The sequence below is a fragment of the Alligator sinensis genome, unplaced genomic scaffold (assembly GCF_000455745.1).
Source record: "Alligator sinensis unplaced genomic scaffold, ASM45574v1 scaffold260_1, whole genome shotgun sequence".
NCBI classification, from domain to species: Eukaryota; Metazoa; Chordata; order Crocodylia; family Alligatoridae; genus Alligator; species Alligator sinensis.
This window is the reverse complement of record NW_005842431.1, coordinates 741,105-760,872: the sequence shown is the minus strand read 5'-3', so window position 1 is coordinate 760,872 and position 19,768 is coordinate 741,105. Positions and strand designations below refer to the sequence as shown.

Below are 19,768 nucleotides of genomic sequence, written 5' to 3'. Positions count from 1 at the left end.
CACTCTTTCTCCCAAACTTCAATTTCTCTCTCTCTCTCTCTCTCTCTCCAACATGGGCGGAAACCTCCCAAGCTCTTTATACGGCTAGCAAGCCAATCGCTAGCCGCCACGTGTGCATAATTTAGGATCGGCCGATAATGTGGCGCGAATCTAAATCCAAATGGCGGGAACTCCTTTGCACCATGCATCACTATGATGCAAAAGAAATGCACCATGCAAAGAAGGCTACAAACTGGCGGGAAATACTGTTTTTGCACGCAGGTTCTCTATTGCAGCAGAAAACTCTACTGTGCAAAGGAGCTGCAATTTGGCGGGGACATAATTTAGCGGTGCCGAAGCACACAAAAACAAAAAACCACAACTTTAGGTTGTGACAATTAGCATAAACTGCTGAGTGTGGGCTCACTTGCTTTAAGGGGCCAAGTAGCATTAACTGGGTGAGATTCTCTCCTGTTGAAGCAAGAAGTTGCCAGCTAAAAGCAATGGATAGAATGTGAGTGTTTGTATTTCCTCTCAGTTGGCCAGATTAAGCTACTCTTCTCCCACATAGCCCTCCCAGAGCATCTCTGTTAGGAGATTTCTGCTGGAATCTGGAGCATCTGCCGGTCACTTACATATATAAGCCTGAATATAGGCCTGTGCTGTGGAGCTGAACTCCCACCATGAACAAGGGAAGGCACATTGCACTGACATTGCAATATGCTTGGAGGGTTTTAATGCAGCTCCTTTGCTCCAGAGCAGAAGGGGGTTCCAGTAGTGCTGTAGGGATTGCTCATTCATGCCAGGAATGGGGGAATTGTGGTCTCTGGCCACACTCACCTAGCTCTTTCCAACCAGGGGAGCAGCGCTGGCTTTTTCCTGAGCTGCAAGGCTTTGGAGGGATATGGAGTCGAGAAGAAGAGTCTCTCTTCCCAGTGCCACAGAGATTAGGGGATTTATTCAGAAGTGCATTCTGCTGTCCTCCAATGAGAGCTGCTCTATGAATGTGAAGTGGTCTTAGTGCTTACACAGGGAAACCAAGGCACAGAGAAGCAGTGACTGCCTGTAGTGGGCCAGTAAGGGGTGCTTCTACACTGAGCCACCCACCTTCCTGTGCCTGTAGACCTACCAAGCTCCGAGTGTCTGCCCTGGGGTGCCTATGACTGGCCAACCCCCTTCCTGGAGCACTTGCAAGCCTGGGGTAACCGCTGCCACTACCCGGGGCCTGGTTGTTGCCTGGGCCCTATGCCCCCCCAGGGTGCACAGGCCTTGTAGACCTTGAGGGCACTTGACCCCTCTGCAAGATCTTGGAATGCTTCCTTTAACTTGAAGCACAGAAAGTAGCGTCCCTTAATCAGTCGAGCCAAGGGAATGCAAAGACGTGTCCATTCCCTCTCAAAGCTTATTATAGCGGATAGCTTTATTGGGTAGAGAGGGTAGGCTTGGGGAGGGGTATGAGTCAGAGAAGCATCAAAAGAATACCCAGAGCAAACAGAACTGGCCTGATAGCCATTTAATACACTTCTAAATTACTATAAGCTACCTTTCTAGTTAAGTTTCTGGTAATTTACTCACTTCAGCATTCCAGAAGTGGGTGAGGATTGCAGAAGTTCAGTCTGCTGAGTAAAAGTCCTAACATGGCTCTCCTTGTCCCTGGAGAGCCTCTCACTTAAATAGCCCCATCTGACCTCACCTGCTAGCTCCAATCAAGGCCAGGTGTTTTAAGCTAACCAACAAATTTGAAAAGCATCACACCTTGGCCTAGACAAGAGCCCCTGCCCCCAGGTCTTGAGGTCAGAGCTCAAGCCATAGGGAGGTCAGATTCCCTCCCTCAGTACCTGTGGTCAGTCATATATGCAGTAAGGCAGGGCATCCAGATTGACAGACAGGTGAGAGGACAAAGAGAAATGAAAAAGGAAAAAAACAAAAAAAAGAGTAGGCTGGAATGGGGTTCTTTCACACGCCCATGTCTTGGAGGGAGTGGGCTGGAGCTGAGATTCAAACACAGGTGTGCTGATACCTGTCCAGTGCTGAATCCCATCTAGATCACACCTATAACAACTGATGACTCAATGCATGAGGCAAATGTGGAGCTCCAGCTAGTTGGACAATGTGACCAATCATTCTTTAAGTTGCTCTAGTCCAGAGTTAGAAGGTTCTTCGTGTCTGTATTGCAGCAGTGCCCTCTGGAGTTTCAGATGTGCAGCCTCATGACAGTCTTGCTCCTCTGTACTTTCTATGGCAATTTGGCATGGCTGCTTCTGTGGGATTACAGCCACCTCCTACCTCTTGGTGCCAAGGCCAGGTTCAATGGAGGACAGGCCTGCAGTTGGGTAAGAGTTGCACCTGGCAAGAATCCCTAGAGTAGATTGGGGGGGCTGGATCTGACTGACAGTACTGGCCTGGGTGGTTGTGCTCATGGAGAGCAGGTTGACTGAGCTAGCATACCTGTATCCACACTAGGCATGCTTGGCCAGAATGGGTGGCCAGTACTGCTGTACTGCTAAATCCTCCTAGCATAGACCTGCCATAACTCTATTGGGGGGGCTCTCTGCATCCTTCCCCACTGGTGATATCTGTGCATATTCGTTCAGAGATCTGCTAGCTACCTGGCTCATGTCACCTGAGTCAAGTGACAGGCTTCAAGAACCTGCTGAGTGCAAAAGTTGCTTGTTTCATTTCATGCTTGATGTTGAAGGGGGAAAGACTTGGCAGTGGTGATTTCTTAGCCCTCTGGTGACTAATGTTGGCAGCAGGATTTTCTGCTAATGCTAATTGGTTACAGAGGGATAACTAGCCCCCCTCTGCTGTAACTTCTAGGGGCAGCCACCTCATGGTAGTATGCATTATGGCTGTGGGTCACTCTCTGGGTGTCATGTTCCCCAGCTGTGCTCTCTCAAAGGCAATGGCCTCTTTATGGAGAGCCCTCACTCATGCCATTCCTCCAGTGTTTGTATCTCAGACAAGTGTGACCCTGCCTGCCTTCCTGCCTGAGCCTTTGCTTGATAGGAAGTTAAAAAATTCTCCTGCCCCTAAGTCGCAAGGTAGGGATGAGGTCCTAGGATTGTGCTCTGTTGAAGGCGGCACAGTTAGTGTGGCTTGCCCATTTGTCAGGGAACTAGGATGATGGGATCCAACAGGCTTAGTGAGGGAGAAAAAACTTTCTGCCTGTGGGATCTCTACCTAGTCAACCCATCTCTTGCCAGTGGTTGCTGCTGGGTACTGCTGGCTCCTCAGTTCCAGATGTTGTGTTAGGAAGACCTGTCCCAGAAATGGCAAACCTGCTGTGGAATGCCACGCCGTCTGGCGGCTTCCCTTTCTCTGCATGGGGATTTCAGATGCTCCATAGTCACTAGGCAGCCTAAGGCTCACTGATGACAGGAGCGGCTTGTGTTCCAGAATCACTCAGTTCTGTTTGAAAATCCTTCTTCTGGGAATGCCCCCTGCTCATTTCTCTCTATGGAACCTCTTACTGATATCACACCAGTACCTCTGTCTAATTATTCCAACTGGATCAGCTGGTCACCATTCATTCAGGTCCGTTCTCTTTATGGGTCTCTCAGGCACAGATCATCAAGTGGAGTGCCTGGCTACCTTCCTGCCTTTCTCAGGCTCCTTCTTAGTCCCCTTCCTGGGCAATTCCTCCTTAGGTTGCCAGCTTGTGCCACTGTTTGGGTTGCATCAGCATTTCTGTTGCACAGCTTTTGGGAGAGCAGAGAAGTTTGTTCTGCAAATAAATAACTAAATGATGCTGGGGTTGGAACTCAGTCGATAACGCTGAGGCTCTGGAGTGAGCTGTGTTGCGTTTTCTATCTTAGCAGCCAAAAGAAATAAGACCCTCCTTTTTATGTTAAGCCAGTGAGTGGTTGGTTTGCAATGTGGCTAAGCTGCATTTGCTGTCTCACTGCTGTGGTCTCTCTCCTGCTTTGGAATTCGGCTGCAACTTGTGCCAAAACACTGAGGTCCAGTTAAATTAGGTCCTGTGGTCTCCAGCACCCAGGATGTTTGCATTTTCACAGCTGTGGATTCAGTCCTGAGCATTAGACAAGGCCATCAGTGCCTGTGGACTGCCCATTTTCACGGTACCAGGTTGTATCTTATGCAGGAGGAATGTCCATAGAGGGCAAAAGGGCGAGAGTTTCCCCTTTTATGTAATTTGATTTTCATGGGGAAGAGGTGATATCTCCCTGGTTCTAGGATCCCCTTACTAGCAGCATGAAGGTTCAGGCAAGTGGAGAGGAAGTGGGTCCAGTGCTGACTCAGCCTTGGTCTCTGTGGTGGGGTTGCACCTCCAGAGACTCTTTGAGAAAGGCAGAGCCTTTCTGACCAGTATGAGCTGCCTGAATTCCTAGGAAGGCAGCCCTGTGAGAACACGTGCTTATGCCGAGATCTCTTGAGTTAGGTGCTAGGAGCTGAAATTAGTGCAGTGGACCTTGCCAAAGGCAGCTGGGAGAATGAGAAAATTCTAGTCTTTCTGATGTGTGACTGATCAGAAACATGTCCTTCTCACCACAGTTCCTGCCCTGCCTTGCTGGTTAGATCTCAAACAGAGGTTCTGCCTGGATCATGGGGACCATGGACCTCAGTAATAGCAGAGGTTTCCTCTAGGTGCCGCCCCCCCCAATATGTTGTCCTTCATCCTCACTTTCTGCTGCCTTCATTGCCCACTGAACACTCCCTCCAGCTCTCGGCAACCCTTCAGTGGTGCTATACACAAAATTTTGAGGCACTTGGGGAGCCTTTGGGATGGAAGGCATGATAGACATGTCAGGCTGTTGTTTTCTTCTCTCTGTGACTTCCAGAAACTGCTCTCATCTAAGCCAGAACAAGACTCATTCCAACTGCCAGCTCAGCTTGGTGTCTGAGAATCCAGCTGTCCTCCCAGCTTCACGTGTAAATCTCATTCCTGCAGCAGGCAGAAAGCTTTCTCTTGGCCTTCACTTTGCTTTTGCTCCTAGTGGAATGTTATTGATCTTGCTGATACTGCAAAGGAAACTATCTCCTGGGGCTGACAAGCTTTTTTGGCTGTTGTCCTGGCCTTAACTGCTCCTCTTCAAGGGAGGTTATAGAGACTGCTGTTCCCTGGGATGGCCTGGTGTTTCACTGATGGGTCCATACATACATTAGCTTATTGGGAGGGACAGTTAAGGGGTGTGGTGCCACCTTCTACCCCTATAGCAGTAGAGACTTCTTACAATCAAGTAGCCAAAAATGTCCAGAAATTGTTTTTGGCAACCCTGGTCCGATTACGTGTGCCATCCTCACGGAGACATTTCTCTGAAAGGCATTCTTTCAGAGAGTGCCTACTGCCCCAGGCAAATGAACCCGACATTGGCACTGACACCAAGGAGCCTTTCTGTCCTGTGCTCTCGATGTCCAGGCACCAGCAAGGGTCAATGTGGAGGAGCAAGCCACTTCATTTGTATGCAGAGGGGATGAGAGCTGGCCTGGTGTGGGAGGGAAGTAGCAGAATGAACAAGGAAGACAGGAACCAGAATGGGTGGAGGAGAAAAGCTGTAACCTGGTAGTAAGAGGGGCTGGGGGCCAGGAGAACAGGGACTTCACAAAGGAAAAGGAATGGGGCAAGATGTAAAAATCAAAAGAGGAGGGGCCAACCCAAGGGGGCTGGGATTGGCTGGGCAAAGGAGACTGGGACAAGGATGAGCCAGAAGTGGAAAGGAGTTGGGCCCAGGACAGGCTGGAGGAGACAGAACACTAGGGTCATTCTCTTTATTAGAGTACATTCCCCTTCAGCCCCTGAAGTGGAACTTGCCATTCCAGAGTCACAATTCTTCTGCCAGCTATGGAAGCTGCTGGCAAAATGTCCCACCTCCTGTTGCTGACTCGGAGAGAGTGACAACCTACTACTACTCTCATTTCCTCCATTAGTTCAAATGGTAGCCATCTGTGTGGTGAATCTAAGGGTTCTAACACTGCTGCACACCTATGGGGATGCCAATATGATGGCATTTCTCTGAATTTTTTTAAGCCAAAAAAAAAAGTGTATGTATATATTTTTCTATACATTTATCTCTCTCATTCATATATATATATATATGAGCGAGAGACAACATTCACTTGATATGTATATGAATTTTAAAGTTATATACATCTCAAGTGAATGTTGTCCAGATTGTAAAGTGGAGTGTTCAGAACTTAGGAAATGGTGGAATTAAGAGTGCCTAGGTAAGCTATGTTTTATCCATGTGTGTGCATGTGCATTATGTCATTAAAGGCTGTGTAATAATCACACTCTGTTTTCCCTTTGGACCCATACTTCATTCATTGTTCAGGACAGACTTCCTTTGGGAATGAATTGGGTCTGTGTAGTAAAGGACGTAATAGCCAGAGAGTCTTCTGCCACACTTCGTTGCAGAAGTTGGGAAGTGTTGAGTGAATGAGGGAGAGAGGACAGTCGGGAGAACTAGATTCTGTCCCTGCCTATGCCAGAGGGTTCCTTCAAGATGCTACTCAAATAGCTTAACCTAGACTTTTCACGTTTAATCACTCATTGCATTTTCCTCATCTTGAGTGTTCAACTTGATACGTGAGGGGCTGGTCTGCAGAAAGCCTGACCACTCAGTTGCAAGTGAAATAGCAAGAGCTGTGCTTTAAATATAATGAGATCTGTAAATGCAAAGTATTGTGAAATATCAGGTGGTAGTAGGCATCTCTTACTAGACACCCAAAAGTAGCAGAAATGGTCAATGTTAATGCTCCTGGGGGTACTGTGAGAAGAGAGAGAGGTTGGTGTTTTTGTTTGTGAAGCCCTTGCTTGCTATAGCTGTACATGCCATAAAGCCCAGGAGGAAACTAGTAATTCTGTCTTTAGCACAAGGTCAGAACAGCCTGCAATAAACAAGGTCTAGGGTCACACAGGGACTAATGAGCGGGAAACTGTTATTAAACAGCTGCAGACTATGTAAGCATGACCCATCCTGTGCAGTGAATGTGGCAGGGGTCCTACAGGAAAAATATCATGGGAATCATGAAGTGCTGGCCTGAGTCATGATAGGGATTTAAGATTGCATTTCCTGACAATTCAGTGCTTCGAGGGGTAGTTAGGTATGATGGGGTAAAATCGGGTAGGGCAGAGATGCATCTTTATAGACTAAATACATCAGAGATGCATAAGCTTTCATGAAAACAAGTTCACTTCATCAGATGTTAACTTGCGTTGACAACACTTAATGATTTTCTGACCTAGGTGTAGTGAGAGCAGTGGCATTCACTGAGTTAGTTGCCCTCCCTTTGTTTGTGTGCAATATAGGAAGACTGCTTAGTCTTGAGGTCACTAACACATTCAGCAATGTGTATGCAGCCAAGCTTCCCTTAAAAGCAGCCTCTTCATCCAGTTCCTTTTACTTTGCTGCCACATAGTGGCACCCATAGGGAAATGGAATTCGGACTTTGGACAACTTAGTACAGGGCTGAGATGATGAAAAAGACCAAGATCCTGAGGTTCTTCATGGAGAGAGAGACTTAATTCCTAAATTAATACAGTTTAAGGCCAGAAAAGACCATCTACAGACCTCTGGCCTTTCCATTTCACACAGTGTCTATAGGTTGAACTTGGGTGCTTTTCTTGGAGAAGCCCTTTGATTTGAACACTTGGAGATAACGAATGCACCACTCCCAAAGTAGCCTGTTCCAGTAGTTAAAACCCTTGCTGTTAGGCATGCATATCTTCATTTTTTTTTACTTGAATTTGTCTGGCTTCAGAACAAGCACTGATGATTGGAAGCTGCTTTTCTCTGCTTGCTGAGAGCCCTTTTGGCATGTACCTCTCCATAAAAGTACTTGTGCTGTAATGGAGTCTCCTTGAGCATTTTTTGATAAGCTAAGCAGGACTGAGTTCTTTAAGTCTCGTTCTGTAGGAGCATTCTAGTATCTGTCTGCATGCTACATTCTAGTATCTTTCTCCCTAGACACAGCAGTAAAAGCAGCTCCAAGTTGTTAGCCTAGGGCTAACAAATTGTTACATCCAACAACAACCTCCCATTTGTACATCCAGAGATCACAGCAACCCCTTTTTGCCACATCATCATACTGAAAACTCAGGTTGAGTTAGCTTCAGAGCTCCTGCTTTCCTAGATTCTGTCCTGTATTCTGTAGGCATGATCTGCTTTTATGTTGTATTAAAATACATCCAGATTGCTCCTGCCCTCCTTATTTACCACACTGGTGGTGATTTTTTTTGTTTGTTTTGTTATCCACAGATTTTATCTGTAGTGACTTTCATTTTTACTTTCAAATCTTTGATGAAAATGTTGAATAGCATCAGGCCTAGTAACGCTCCCTGTGGATCTGCACTAGAAATGCTTCCATTCCATGAGGATTCCCTGTTGACTCTGTTCTTTAAGAATTGTGAGCCAGTTATTCTCAATCTGTTTAATATGTGCTCCCAATTTATATTTCAATATTTTGATTGAAAAATAAATCATGGTACTTAGTCAAATGTCTTACAGATGGATTTCTTCTTCTGTGATTCCCTCTTGTTGCCCAGGATTGACATCATACTAACTGACTTATAGTATTTTCAGGTCATCCCAGCTGCTTGTTTTGAATATAGGACAATATTAGCTCATTTGTGACCTTCTGGAATCTCCTCATTGTTTCAAGATTTATTACAAGTTCACATGAGCAGGCCTGAGATCTCTTAGGGAAAAGTTATCCAGGCCTGCTGATTCTTCTTTAAAATATTTCTCTTTAGTAGATTTTTTTATTTTTTTTTTTTTATTTCGTTCTTCATTTCAAATGGACTGAAAAGTACTCCTTCATCCTTGCTTCATGATATGAGTACATCATCCTACTGCTTTCCAAACGAGTAACACAAATATTTATTGAACTCTTTTTTTTAATTAACAACTTTTACCATGTCTGTTCAATGGGCCTGCACCACTTCTAGGGTTTCTTTTGAATGATATTTCTAAGTTATTGCAGGACTGGAGAAGTTCTGTTCAATTGAGGTGCATCTCAAAATGCAAGTCAAGAGGTATGCTCTGTCCTCCACTGAAAAGTCAAGAATGACCCAAGGTATTAGGGATTTCTGAATATCGCTGCATGAATGTTTAGTGATTGGCAAGTAGGGTGTTTTTTTCCCTCATTCTCAAGGTAATTCAAATGTCAGTGTGACTTGTCCTCACTGAGGAATATTGGGAGCTAGGAACTATGTTCCGTTGGGTGGAAAGAATGTTTTTTTCCCCCCATAATTGCTGCTTCGTTACTTCTTGCGCAACTTCTGAAGCATCTAGTAATGTATACTCTAAAACAGGATACTGATTTGGATAGCTCCCTGGCTTAGCAGTTCCCGTGTGCCCATAACATGTCACACTTTAGCAGCTAGAATCGCTACCTAAAATTGCAGTCACATTTTGCCAATCAAACTCTTTCTAAACACATAATGCAAAACAGTCCTTGCCCCCAAGACCTAATAGCTGAAATAGTTGAGAAGAAGGCTGGGATGGGAATGAGGTGAAGAACTCAAGTGACTTGTCCCAGATCACCCAGCAGCTCAGTGGCAGAGATGGGAATAGAAGCCAGCTCTCCAGAGTCTGTCTAGCACTGTCTGCTTCTTCTGTGTGATTAACTGCTGCATGCTTGGAAAGACGTATTTAAATAACTGAGCTGTAATATATTTGTGCATCTCTGGATATTAGTCAAGTTTCTTGCTTGGAACACGGCTATTGTAACACTGTGAAGTATCACAGGTGAAATTCAGAAGTGTTGGGCACCCAGAACTCTAGCTGAAACTTAAGGGCTGCAGCAGTCATTTAGAACCTCTTACTCTGAATCAGCAGTTGCAACTTTGTACCTTTTTAGGAAGTACATCAATCTGCATCTCCCTGGGTGCAAAGTTTAGGTTTTCCTTTTAAAGTTTTTTTCCCACATTTTTTTTTAAAGAGGTATGGTCAGAATGTAAAAACCTTTGTTAATGTAATGACAGGTCTGGAAATTGAGCGCGCAGTGAGGGACTACAAGATTCCTGGCATTAATAATTACTCATCTCATCTCTAGTTGTGCAGATGTTCCTTACTGATAAGCAGGTTTTCAGTTTCTTTCACTAATTAGCTTGTTCTGTGCAAGTGACAAGGAAATTGTGAAATGCTGCCTTTCTAAGTCCCAACTCTCTCTGCAGAATGAACCAGGCCCCAACGGTAGGTTTTGAAGCAGATGTCGGGAGCAGGACCACCCACCACTTCATGTACCCAGAGAGTGCCAAGAATCTGCCTGCTAATGTGAGCTTTGTGCTAGTGCCCTTCAAAACCTTGGACTTGCTGTGGATTGCTAGTGCCCTGTCAACTGGACAGATCAGATTGTAAGTACCCAATTAGACAGTCATGCTGGTGGGTGAAAGAAGCCTTCCTTCTGAAAGGCAGTTAGTTGACTAGCACATCATGGCACTGTCTACCCAGCTCTGCATCATGTGGGTCAGAAGGCAAAAGTGGCATTGTCTATGGGATTCACAGCTTTTCACCCCAATGCCACTGGCAGGGAAGCAGTGAACAAATGTCCTCTTTGGTGGCTGTTCGTTTGCTTCTGTTAAGGACATGATCCTGTTCCACTGAAATGCAATGGGGAACATTGCCAGTGTCGTCTTTAAATAAAAGATTGAGACCTAAATGAGTGTTTCATTCCAGTACTCCCTAGTGTTCTGAGACCTCTAATGAGCTCCCCTGGAGGCTGCTGCTCAGGGTCAGAAAGGGGACTTTTGGTAAGAGAACAGAATTGCTCAGAAAGCTTCTCTCTGCTGCCCTCTTTGTCCTCTCCCCCTTTCATAACTCCATGTATGAAACAGGGAACTTTATTCCTTAGGGTTGTTGGGCTGGTTGTACTCTGCGGCACTGAACTGCCTTGGAAGGTATAGGAGAAGACTGCAGGGAGCCACAGCCTGATGGGTTCTAGTTAAAGCATCTACATTTTGTTCCTGAGGTTGACATGCAGCCATGCCTCAGGCATAGTGTGGCTTTTTAAAGAAATGTTTCATGTTCCAAGCCAAATCAGCCAAATCAAGTCCAAATCCATAAGTCAGTTCAGAACAATAAGTGGCCCTACAACCGGCAAACATCCTCCACCCCCACCAGGGGCTTCAGATATTTCCAAAATCTTTTGGCGGGCATCCTACGTGCAGGCCCAGGCCCAGAGGCTTGGGGTTCAGATGCCCTCAAGTTTCACCTGCCTTCAGCCATATGGCTGCAGGAACAAGCTAGGGAGGTGCCTCCCATTTCCATAAAATGGGCATTAAGCCCCAACATCTCAGCAGGTACTAAACCAGGCAAGAAGAACAGTTATCCCCAAGAGAGCTTAAGGAAAACTGTCGTCTTGGACCCAGATACATAGTGTTTCCCCTGCCAGGCACGGTGTGGCTGGCTGGGCAAGGCCAGTCCACCCAACAGGTGCTTGGATACTCTTTCAGAAGCAACCGTAACACTGGAAATGAAAGTGTGCAGTCCACTGTGGGTGAGGAGAGGAGGGGATGGAAGGGAATGACCCATGTCTCTTGCTGCTGGGAGCCTTGCTATAACTCTGTGGAATCTTGGTCCACTGATGGGTCTTTTGTCTTCACCTCAAGCTTGTTTGTAAAGTCCTCGTTAAGGCCGGAGCTTGCAGCTGAAGGCACTGTGTGTAATTGGAGTCTCTTGTCTACCTGCAAATGTGCTCTCAGGCTGGTGATTGGCTCACTCTTAAACCTCAGTGACTGGGGACCAGCCCTATCAGTTAGAGGGCAGGATTGTTTACAGCGAAGATGTCCTTGGGCTGCCTTTCAGGGTGTAGGTAGCATGCTGTGAGGTGTTGGAGTGTTCCGATGGGCGCAGTTAAACTACACCAGCCTCCTTTTGAACATCTCCCACAAAGCAAGACTAAAAGGCAAAGTGAATGGAAAGTAACTTAAGGAAAGAGCAACAAGAAATGCTTGATGCCTCTTTGTCACCAGCTGCCAAAGAAGGTAAAGATACCTGCCCTCTGTCCAGTGCCCAGAGATCTGTGCTTGGAGTCTGAAGTAGCTTCTCATTGTCTGGTGAGGTTCAGTTGCCTACTGTGCAATGTCTGTCAAACCTGAAGGTTGCAGTATAATGTGATCAGTCTGTGTTGGGAGGTAAGGGCTGGCCGCTCTCATGCTTCATAGCAGAGGCTGGTCAGCACGAAGGGTCAGGAAGGGTTTTATTTTTCTGTCTCCAGGACCTCCCTGTTTTACAGCAGGAATTAGTACTGTCTGCATCAGCGTGATCCATCTGCCATGTAGCGTACAGGCTGCATATTAGCCAGACCTCTCCCTTGCCACAGTATGAAAGGGGGTTATGAAAGGGCTGGTACTTGCCTCCTAAGGCCTGACTCGGGGGATACGTTAGCAGGTGCTGGGTCTTTTGAATAGGAATATTCATTGCTTGGGCAATTTCCTGGATCTGGACCCAAGTGACTGACTTCCCCATTTAATACTGCTCTACTTTGAATGCACCCTCTCATCATAAGCAGTAGGTAGCAGTGGGTATAGTCTTCCTGGACTTCCGGAAGGCTTTTGACACTGTCTCTCACCCCATTCTCGTTAGGAAACTGGGGGACTGTGGCGTAGACACCCACACAGTCCAATGGGTCGCCAACTGGCTAGAGAGCCGCACCCAGAGGGTGGTAGTGGATGGGTCCTTCTCGGCCTGGAAGGACGTGGGCAGTGGGGTCCCGCAGGGCTCGGTCCTCGGGTCCGCCCTGTTCAACATCTTCATCAGTGATTTGGATGAGGGGGTGCAAAGCACCCTGTTCAAATTTGCTGATGATACCAAGATGTGGGGGGATGTGGGCACAATAGAAGGGAGCAACAGGCTACAGTCGGACCTTGACAGGTTACAAGGATGGGCGGAGGAGAACAGGATGGGGTTCAACACAGACAAGTGCAAGGTGATGCACCTGGGGAGGAACAACCGGCACCATACCTACAGGCTGGGGAACTCCCCTCTTGTCAGCACGGAGGTGGAAAAGGATCTTGGAGTCATTATTGACTCCAAGATGAACATGGCTCGGCAGTGTGGGGAGGCAGCTAGGAAGGCCAACTGTACCTTGTCGTGCATCCACAGATGCATTTCAAGCAGGACCAAGGAGGTGATCCTCCCCCTCTATGCGGCACTGGTCAGGCCGCAGCTGGAGTACTGCGTCCAGTTCTGGGACCGCACTTTAAGAGGGATGTGGACAGCATCGAGAGGGTCCAGAGGAGGGCCACTCGCATGATCAAGGGACAGCAGGGCAGGTCCTATGAGGAAAGGTTACGGGACCTGAACCTGTTCAGCCTCCAGAAGAGAAGGCTATGGGGGGATCTTGTGGCCTGCTATAAACTAGTCGGGGGGGATCAACAGGCACTGGGGGAGTCCCTGTTCCCCTGAGCGCTGCCAGGAGTGACCAGGAATAACGTGGGGTCGTTTGACCCCCAGTACTCTTTCCTGCTATGGCAGGGGGGCAGACTAGATGATCTGCCCAGGTCCCTTCCGACCCCAGAAACTATGAAGCTATAACCCCTTGTGTGGGCTCAGGGAGCACTGAGGACACAGGAAATAATTTGCCTTTTTGCTGTTTCAGCACATACGCGCCTGTGAAGCCTTTCCTTCGGGTGGACAAAGAAAAGGTAAGGCTGGTGCTGGGCCCCCTTGGCATACACTGTCCTGACTGTGTTGGGGGAAGAGGGGTGGAGGATGATCCAGAACACCTGTTCATGTTCTTCTTTGCCCGAGAAATCCATCCTCCTTGTCTTCTCAAGAACATTTCCTTGAAGTCTGCCTGTGGCCCTTGTCCATGGAGAATTTGACTAGCCCATCTAGTCAGGCTTGGAACACAACCCAACCACATTTTATGGCTTTGCCTCTAATGTGGAAAAGGCCAAGCAGGTTCCTGAGGTAGTTAGATTTCAGCAAAAGTTGCTGTACTTCATCACAAGGGTACTGTACATTTTCCTGACTCATAGTTCATTTGAGTTTCATAGATCACTTTTTCCCAAAGACCCACTTTTTATGTTGTCTCACAGCTGATCTTGCATTCAGCACTGTCTCTTGGAGAAGGATTGAGTGGAATTTGGCTGGCTTTAGTAGAGTGTGCCAACAGACTGCAGGAGCCAAGAAAATATTAAACTGACTTGGCAAGGCATGTGAAAGTACGGGGTTTCTTGGTACCTGGACAGTGTGGTGAAGCAGCTAATGTGCTTGTCGTGTAGCTAAGTTATGGCAGTCCTTTTCAGCTTGTATACACGTGTTCATTCATGAGCAATTTGGGCCTGTGCTTCTCATCCTTTTTTCATTTTTAGGAGAATTTCTATAATCTGAACTCTAAAGTTTGACTTCCTTCTAGGTGCAGATCTACAATCCGGCTTTCTTCAAATATATCCATGACCGATGGACAGAGCACCATGGTCGATACCCATCCACAGGGATGCTAGTGCTGTTTTTTGCGCTTCATGTTTGCGATGAGGTAAGGGTTTGAAGGGGTTGATGATGCCATTGGCATGGAGCATGGGAGTTGGTTTCCTATGTGAAATCCAACCTCCTGCTGCCTTCATCTTCAAAAGGAAAAGTATCTAGTCCTGGCCATCAGGTTCTTAGCACAGTATGGCTGAAATCTGCCACAGTTCCCAGTGGTGACCTGTTTCCCAGCTGCAGGTTGCTGTCTTTCTTTGTATCTGCTTTTTGCTGAAGTGGCCTCCTAAAACTAATCCCAAGTCATGCATTGGATTAGCCGGATTCCCTCCAGTTGAAGGGCATGCATTTCCTGTGAGAGTCCTGGTATCTCCCTTTCCCTTAAGCTTTGTGTAGCATCATAATGGCTGCTTATTTTCAGTTTGGACTTAGGGAGCTCAATCTGTTGTGATGGGATGTCCTAGAAATGTCTTGAACGGATGTGCCTCATAATGTCTGAGCTGCAGATGGAATCAGCTCAGGAAACCTTTCTTTGTATCTATTGTGCATTATGTTAGTGGGGGATGGAATGTAGGCTTTCCCAGTCTACCATCAGCCATCGATCCAGTATGCTGTGTTCTGCAGTGGCTCACGCCTGCTACTTTAGAGGAAGACAGAAAATGCTATAATGCACTCTCATGCTTTTTGGCAATGGGCTTCATGCCCAGGATCATGGTTTCCCAGCCCACCTTGCAGTAAGTACCACTAATGTTACTGGCATCCCTCTTTCTCTTGCTACAGGTGAATGTCTTTGGATTTGGTGCAGACAGCCGAGGCGACTGGCACCACTACTGGGAGAACAATCGTTATGCTGGAGAGTTCCGGAAAACCAGGGTGCATGATGCTGACTTTGAAGCTCACATCATTGACATGCTGGCAAAGACCAGCAAGATTGAGGTTTATCGTGGCAACTGATGTGCCAGAAGACTCTGTGCTTCAGCTGTTATTTCAGAATCAGGTTTCAAGAAATGGGATGACTGTCATGGCCTCCTGCCCTAGGGATGGGTGGGCAAATCTTGCTGTGAGAGATCCCAGATCAATCAAGATGAGCTATTGGGTTCAGTCTGTGGTCCCTCATGACCACTTGTGATGGTTTGGCTAAACAGGATACTTAGTTCCTTCAACCAATCGGGTTCAGAGAGAAAAGGAAACTTTTTTTTTTTTTTTTTTTTTCTTTAAAAACAAAACATCCTGTTTGGGATAAAAAGGATTCACAAGCAAAAATCTGTTGCGGATTTAAGTCGTATGCTTCTGACCCAATCTCCTCACGGTCAAACCAAATGCTGCTCTTTTTAAAAATAATCATGTCAGAAGAAAGCCCAAACAATCACATTCCCAGGCCCAGGGAGAAGCCGCATGTTTGGACCATTCTCCTGTGCGACGGCAGTCTTCTGGGAGCTTCAGCACTGACTAGCCCCTATAGAACGGGGTGGGATTTTTGCCCAATCTCCCACATTCTAAGCTCTAACTAGAACAGTTTGGAACAAGCTTGGGAGCATCTGGGCAATTTTCTTCCCTCCTTTCCCTTTGATAATGGCAATCGTTCTCCTGGAGGAGGTTTCCTGCATTGTTATTATAATTATCATTATTAGTATTATTTTTTGTACAATCAGGTTCAAAATGCTGAACAGACTGTTGGTTATTGTGGGTGGACACAATCATTTTGACTCAAAAGGTCTAACTTGGCAAAGGAAGGGGTGGGGAAAGGGCTCAGTTTTTGGGTGGACACTGTACCCAAACTGTTAGGTATGAGCCTGCTGATGAGACTTCTCACCAAGTTGAAGATTTTAGAGCTTGAGGAAATATTCAGAGGAAAGCCCCTGTCGCAGCAGTGAGGCAGGATCAGGCTGCTCGGGGAACTGGGTTAGGTGTAGACTGGAAGTCTGAAATTGGCCAGTGTTTACAGCTACCTAGGAGCTATTCCTAGGGGATAGAAGGAAAGGAAGAGAAATCTCAGATGAAGCCTGGTGTCCTTCTTTCCTTTCATCCTTGTTCTAGGATTAACTAGTTGTGTGGTGGACAGAGGAGGAAACCATGCCAAAGGCAGCTAAGGAATCTGGAGAACCTGTGGCCTAGACACCTTGTCCCCCATTCTACTAATTTCCAGCTGAGCTTTAGAGCGGGTAGGGAGAATTCCCTTCATACACCAGTTACCTCTTCCTAATCTTAATCCACAAGGCATCTTTTTTTAACCTCTTTTCCTCCACCAGCATCCCCTGGCACCTCCTCCACTTGAAAGCCCAGTGTGTCTCCCAGAAGAGAATGTCTTCACAACAAGGGGTCCAGGTGAAAATATGCTGGTTTCTTGCAAGGTTGTGATGAAAGTGGAGATGGTGGCAGCCGATTGCCTGTGGTTGGCTAAGGTGCCACTTTGCTGTGTTCACTGTAAATAGCAAGGCTTACCATCACAAAATCACTAATATCTAAGCTGTATTGCAGTCTGGCAAGCTCCATCTATAGGAAAGGGACTGTCCCAATGAGCTAATCTAGTTACAGCTGGTTATAAACGGAGGCTCTTCTCTCTTTAGATGGCTGCTTCTCAATAGTGTTGCTTATTGGCCCCTGCAGGGACAGTCATAATAGCTAGCAAGCGTTGTCTGGTGGGCTTGCAAAGAAAGGTGCTGGGGAAGGGGCGGTTTGGGGGAGAATGTTCCAGGGAAATCCCCATCAGTCACTGTACAAACTGTATGAGGCAGCATGCACTGTCAGCCAGAACAGTCTCGGCTGCAGTGGTGGTATGTGGGGAAAAATATTAGATTTAATTTTGAATTTGGGATGAAGGAACAATTCAAAATAATCTTGAATTAAGTGAAATACGGCTGTTGGTTTTCAAGTACATCTCCCAGCCAAAAGCCTGAAGTCCTCCCTCCATTTATATTCATGAGAGAACTGCAGGGTTTGGCTCATGAATATATGTGTATTTGGTCAAGGCATGGAGTTAAAGGATAGTGGGAAAGGCTTCTATGTAATAACCACTGGAAGGGGTACCTGATGCATACTGGTTTTACTGGCTGCCTTTGACAAACCAGAAGCTCTTTGTAGACCTTTGACTCTTTGCAAACCCTGAAGGATGTCATGCCTTTCCCCTGTATCCTTTTTTTGCTCGAATTGGGTCCTACTGCTGGAATAGAGTCCAGCCTGAGTCATCCGAGCCAAGTCCATGCATGGCTTTGGGAACCATTGTTTCTTTTGCCTGTGTTTGGCCTTAAGTGTGCAGGTATTCAGGTGAGAGCAGCTCCCCTAAAGGCAGGATGCGAGTAGAGAAATTGGAGGTGGCTTCCCTGTGAGCTAGGCTATGTTTCATTAGGGAATAAAGCCCAGAGCTAGACACTGTGTGTGTGTGTGTGTGTGTGTGTGAGAGAGAGAGAGGTATGAGTTTGGGAGATCAAAGGAGAATGACTGCCTCTTAGCCAGTTGGTGCTGGAAGGACTGAAAGCGTACAATCATGCCAAACAGTATTAAATGGAATAACTTATTCCTGCTTGTATCTTAGGACATGTCTGTGCTAGTGGCTGTAAAGAAGAAGGATCCTAGTCTGACATACCCATGGTGACCAAAGCCCCTAGTGTAGAAGCAGTTATAGTGGCAAAACTGAACTTTCACTGAGGCAGCTCATTTCACATGTGGTTGATCGTTTATTTAACTTAGTACAAAGGTCAGTTTTGCCAGGTTAGCTGTATCCACACTTGGGAGTGCAGCATGGTATTGTATACCAGTATTGCTGCAGTAGTGAAGGGCTCATGGAGTAGACAGCCATAGCTGAAATGTGTGATATTGGGAGAAAAGGGGCCCAGTAGTGGCTCAGATCTCCTTGTTGCAATAGCTATTTAAACATTGATAGTGGGTTTTTTTCCTTTTGTATCTGTGACTCCTGTATAGCAGTCACTCCTAGGTTTTGTTTTTGTTTTGACTTTTTCTTTCTGCAGTGGTGAAACTCAAGTCTTAGGACCTGCTACAGCAGCCAAGTGATGGCTCCTGTTGTTGGGTCTGCAGGGCTCTAAATAAGTAGGCTGGATGAAGGTCTGAGACCTTGAATCTAAAAGTTCTGCTTGTGATATCATGCACTCACACTACTTGCTTGCCAAGCAGCCACTTTGGATAGTCCAGGCAAAACAGAGCAACTCCTCCATTGTAGTGCCCCACTGGGGCTTGTAAAGATAACTTGGAAACCAAAAATCAGCAGGTCATTCTATGAATTGCATGCTGGAGTTTTGACAGGACAGTGAAACCTGAATTCTTTCCTCACCCCTTTCTTCCTGGGAGACAGAGGAAGGAGGAGGGATTTATTTCAAGCCCTGGTTTCAACTCTGTTTTTAGAAGAAATAAAAAATTTAAAAACTTAGCAACAAAGAGTGCCTTGAATCATCTACCGCCTGTTAAACTGGATGCCACTTGCTCCCCACGCTGTCTGCGAGCACAGTTTGTTAATGTTGCCTGCTTTCACCGGTGGTCTCAGCTGCTTCCTTCATTACTTCCATGCTTCTGTGTTTATGACAAATTGGAGCTTGATGCTGGGGTTAGCTGAAAAATGGTTATTATAATGGGGAAGGCAGAGAGGTTGCCAGCTGCTTCCTTTCATGGAGATGCTGCTGACATTCCAACCTCTTCCTGCTCTCAGTGGTGGGCAATGTCAAGTAAGGAGAGAGAGCTGCATTTGTTTAAAATCTCCAGTTGCTGGTTTTGGTAAAAGTGGTGTGGCTCCTGTCAAGTGGAAGAAGGAGGTACTGGCTTGACAACTGAGGAGTGACAGGAGCTGTCCTACCAAACAGGATCTGGCTTCTGGTGCTCTGACTTCCTGCAGAGCATGCTCCGGGCAAAATTCTGCTTTGCTGCTAAGATGTCTCAGGGGCATGGAGGCAGCCTTCTTAAAGTGACTGATTCATGAAATGGCGTCTTTGCCCTGTGTAATAGCCTGGATCCCACTAAGATGTCAGTTTTGTGTCCAGGAGAAACCAACAAACATGATTTGCGACCTAAAAAACATGACTTACAAGGAAAAGATGGAAGTACTGAGATGATTTAGTCTGGAGAAGAGAAGACCAAGGAGGGATCTGAAGACTCTTCAGATATATAAAGGGTGGTTATAAAGATGGTGCTAGATGGTTCTCTGTCCACAGCGGGCAGGCCAAGATTGAATGTTCTTAAATAGCAACAGGGCATGTTTTAGGTTAGATATAAGGAAGAATTTTTGAACTCTGAGGGTGTTCAAGCAGTGTGACAGATTACCTGGAGAGACTTTGGAAACTCCATCATTGGAACTTTTTAAACTGCAGGTTAGGCAAACCTTTATCTGGGACAGTTTAAATGGAAGTGATCTTGCCTTGAGCAGGGGGTTGGACTCGCTGACCTCCATCCTTCCA

At 46.5% G+C, this 19,768-nt stretch overlaps 1 protein-coding gene across 1 annotated transcript in view; it reads left to right on the top strand.

The window, feature by feature from the left end:
- ST3GAL2 (ST3 beta-galactoside alpha-2,3-sialyltransferase 2) overlaps window positions 1–19,762 on the top strand; it is a 34,671-nt gene extending 14,909 nt beyond the window's left edge. The window contains exons 3-6 of the mRNA XM_006030238.3: window positions 10,118–10,297; window positions 13,543–13,588; window positions 14,305–14,424; window positions 15,150–19,762. Coding sequence (XP_006030300.1) covers window positions 10,118–10,297; window positions 13,543–13,588; window positions 14,305–14,424; window positions 15,150–15,323 — 520 coding nt within the window. The 3' untranslated portion in view covers window positions 15,324–19,762. The remainder of the gene's footprint in view (window positions 1–10,117; window positions 10,298–13,542; window positions 13,589–14,304; window positions 14,425–15,149) is intronic.
- The last annotated feature ends 6 nt before the right edge of the window (window positions 19,763–19,768 follow it).